This window comes from Monoraphidium neglectum, assembly GCF_000611645.1.
Source record: "Monoraphidium neglectum strain SAG 48.87 unplaced genomic scaffold scaffold02671, whole genome shotgun sequence".
NCBI classification, from domain to species: domain Eukaryota; kingdom Viridiplantae; phylum Chlorophyta; class Chlorophyceae; order Sphaeropleales; family Selenastraceae; genus Monoraphidium; species Monoraphidium neglectum.
In genome coordinates, this window is record NW_014010957.1 from 1 (window position 1) to 3,783 (window position 3,783).

Genomic DNA, 3,783 nt, shown 5'->3' on the forward strand with positions numbered 1-3,783 from the left:
CCAGCACCCCGCACCCGTGGCCACCAGCCCGCCCGCCGACCAGCTGCAGCTGTAGATGGTGCGCTCGTGGAAGCCGCCCACCGCCGCCTCCAGCTCAAACGCCGGCGTGGCGCCCTCAAAGCGGCAGCGCCAGATGCGGAGCGTCCTGTCGTCGCCGGCGGAGGCCATGCGGCGCCCGTCGCGGCTGAAGGCGACCGACCAAACGGTGGACGTGTGGCCAGAGGGGCCTGGGGTGGGGTGGGGCACCCGGGGCGGGGCCGGCGATAGGACGAGGGGCGTGGCTCAGTGGGGTGGTGCCTTTGAGCTCTGTAGGGTTGTGCGAGCCCTTCCGGCGTGACCAAGGGGGGTTGTGATGGCGTGCTGAGAAAGGGGCGGCTGTCGAGCTCGGAGTTGGCAGCGCAGGTTCCAGCCGGCCCCGCAGCCAAAGCCCGGCTGACGCACGCGCCCCTCCCGCAGCTACGCCCCTCCTGCCCCTCTTGACCCTCCCGCCCCTCCGCATTCCCCGAGGCCGCACCCGCCAGCGTCTGCGCGCACTCCCACTCGTCCCCGCCCTCCGCCACCCAGAGCTTGATCGAGTCGTCGTACGAGCAGCTGGCGAGAAGCTCCCCGCCCGGGTGCCACGCGACCGCCTTCACGTCAGCTGAATGGGCGGGTTTGACGTCCAAGCACTCGAATTCATTGCCAGGCAGGTGCTCCCACAGCCAGACGGCCTTGTCGCGGCCGCAGGTGGCGAGGACGCCGCTGCCGGCGGGGCTGAAGGCGGCGCACTTGACCTCATTTTCGTGGCCCTCCAGGGTGGCGACCTTTGGCGGGAAATTGGAATTACAAAAAAGCAGGCGAGTGGGGGCTGCCTGGACGCGGCCGAGGAAAAAACATTGGGATTCGCGACGACTTGGCATTGAGGCGAAGCAGTGGCCCGGCAGCTCTGTGGGGCACACCAAATACAGGCATGCAGGCGTGGCTGCGTGGGCCCGTTTTCGGTGGCGCTCAGGGATCCACCGCGCGCCGCGCGCCGCTTGGCGGCGGGGCCCTAGAGGCAGTCAACCCTTGCTCCCTCTGCTGTGTTGTGAGTGTCCCCACGGAAATCCCCTGAGGCGTACGGCATGCAGTGGCTGGGCGCGCAAAAACGGAAGGCTCCGCAACACCGCCGCCCCTTGCCCATCCGCCCGCTCACGCTCTCCCAGACGCCGCCTTGGCGCTCCCAGATGGCGGTGATCCCGTCGAAGCCGGCCGTCGCCAGGTGGCGGCCGTCGTGCGACCAGGCTGCACAGCGGATGGTTTTTGTGTGGGAATCCTCCAGGACTGCGGTGCATGCATATGGCTGCGCCTCTGGCTTCTGCTGCTGCTGCTGCTGCTGGTGGTCTTGTTTGGCATAGTCTGAAAAGGGCGCGTCGGCGGCGGCGGCGCCGCCGCTGCCGCGTGCTTTTGTGGGCGCCCAGATGCGGACGGTTTTGTCGGCGCCGCAGGTGGCAAGCGCACTCCCTGCGCGTGCAGGGCCGGGAGGTGAAGCAGACAATAGAGGTGCATTTTTCCCAAACAATCGCATCTGCTCAGCTTGGTCGCATGCGTTTCAGGGGGGCGCAGGCACACCGCGCTGCTGTGCTGCTGCGCCGCTGCGTCTCACCATCAGGGGCCCATGCCACACACCAGACGCGATCTTCGTGCCCTTGTAACGTCTGAAATAAAATCAAAGAATCCATGCCGCGTGTATCGGCGGTCTGAGACGTGCGCGGCAAAGAGATCGGGCTACCAGATCAGCAATGCAGCAACAAGGGTGATAGGCGACGGATGAGTTGCAGCTACTGTGCACTGTTGATTACTTGATTGCATGCCTGTGTCCGGGGCATTGTGTTCCTGACAGCCGTTGTCACCAGGTGTCACCCAATGATGGTCACTAGCATTACTACGGTATAGCCTGCTTCATAAGCGTGTTACATACAGCAGTGCAGTGACCTTCTTGATTGATGGCGACGCACACGATCCCTGTTTTCTCTGGCATCTTGGACAACGGGCAGCATTTGCATGCGGGCTGCAAAGCGCGCCGATGCAGAGGCCATCCCTGCCCATGCTATTCACTGCAGACGGCAAAGGCCCCGAGCACCAGTAGATCAGGTATCAGGTACGAGTTGCTTGACGTCACGGCAGATCAAACAATTGTGCTTTGAAGACACTCATCATGCGGGCTGTTGCTGCACAAGCCCAGCAAGGCCCAGCGCTTCATAAATGCCAAAACTTTCGCTTGTTCACTGGCGAAGCCCAGTGTGCAAAGGAAGGGTGCCCATGCCTGGGCGCAACAGGGCTGATCAATGCGTGTAGACTTGCCAGGGGGATTGTGCCTAGCGGGACGATGGATCGGTTGGCTGGCCGTTGCGCCGCAACCGAACAAGAAAATCCTTCAGGCTGCGCCGTGCGCACGATGCCAGAGCTTTATTGGATTGTGCGCACGAATCCAGGAGCATTCACACAGACAAGCCCGATACATGGGCTCACAAGAGGGAATCGAGGGAAGAATGGGGCGTGTTGAAAGCTGTGGACCCCAAGGCTGATGCAGCGAGACGCAGCTGCCAAAAGCAGGATCGCTGCATACGCGTCCGAGCTTCTCTGCACCCCACGCCATTTCGGCGCATTGCTGGGAGACACGGCGGAGACCAGCGTTAGCGAGGCTTGGCAACTAGGCTGCAAAGTTGATGCTCGATTGCGTCAGCGGGTTGTGTCAACACAACACTGAGCTTCCGGAGTGCGCGCAGGAGCACTTATCTACATAAATAGTCTTGCATACCGGCCGTGCGCCGCAGCAGTGATCTCGTGTTAGCTATTTGCGTGTCGCGGGGACAACACACACCATGCCGGCGCCATCCTGGACGAGCAGTGCGTGGCCTTACGTTCGAGGTCCCACAGCCGAGGCGGAGCAGGCCGCTGCGGAGGCACAGCGGCAAGCGTCACGCCTGCCGCCGGGCGCAGCCCAGCGCGTGCACTCACTCCAGCAGATGCTCCGCTCCCTATCCGCTCGCGGGTGAGCGTGCCTGGCGACTGCATTTCGGCGATGTGCAATACGGGCCGCTGCCTCTGCGGCACTCCCGACCAACTCGAGCGCCGCGGGTTGGCTGCGGCACAGACCCTGCCACCACCATGTGAAACAGCCGCACCACCCAAAACATCGGCAACGATTTCGGTATGCGACCTGCACCCATCCCAATGTATCTAATACCCCAACCCCAGACTCTGGGACCTGGCCGTCAAGCGCAACGCGCTGACCACGTCGTGCGTGCTGCTGGGCGGCGTGCTGGTCGCCGACGCGCTGCTGTTCCCGCAGGGCGCGCGGCAGCAGCGCAGGCAGCAGCAGCAGCAGCAGCAGCAGCAGCAGCAGCAGCAGCAGCAGCAGCTTGGTCAGCAGCAGCAGCAGCAGCAGCATCCTGAGCACCAGCAGCCTGCCAAGGTGAGCATTTTCGTATCCCCCTCCAGCCTGGCCCTGGTTGTGCTGACGCTCGCCCAATGGTCTGTGAGCCCCTTTCACCTCCATTCCACAGTCAGGGATACCATTGTCACAGCTGCTCTTGGATCGCAGTCCCACCCCAGGCACACGGCCCCCTCCCACGGCTTCCCCCTCCACCCCCACCTCTCCCCCGCCGCGTCTCGTCACAGGCATGAGGCTGCAGCGCCCCCGATCGCCCGGCTTTCCGCCCCGCACGACACGCAGCCATGAGGCTGCCCGGCTTGATTCCCCCGCCCCCGCAGTCGTCCCAGCTTGCCCTGCGAATGCCGCCGCGGCGGACACGCGCCCCC

At 64.1% G+C, this 3,783-nt stretch overlaps 1 protein-coding gene across 1 annotated transcript; it reads left to right on the forward strand.

The window, feature by feature from the left end:
- Positions 1-2,987: 2,987 nt before the first annotated feature.
- MNEG_11283 (hypothetical protein) lies at positions 2,988-3,648 on the forward strand (the record flags this gene model as incomplete). The annotated part of the gene is made up of 3 exons (XM_014040244.1): positions 2,988-3,013; positions 3,220-3,436; positions 3,643-3,648. 3 exons carry the CDS (start codon positions 2,988-2,990, stop codon positions 3,646-3,648), a joined length of 249 nt encoding a protein of 82 aa, XP_013895698.1.
- Between the last annotated feature and the right edge of the window lie 135 nt (positions 3,649-3,783).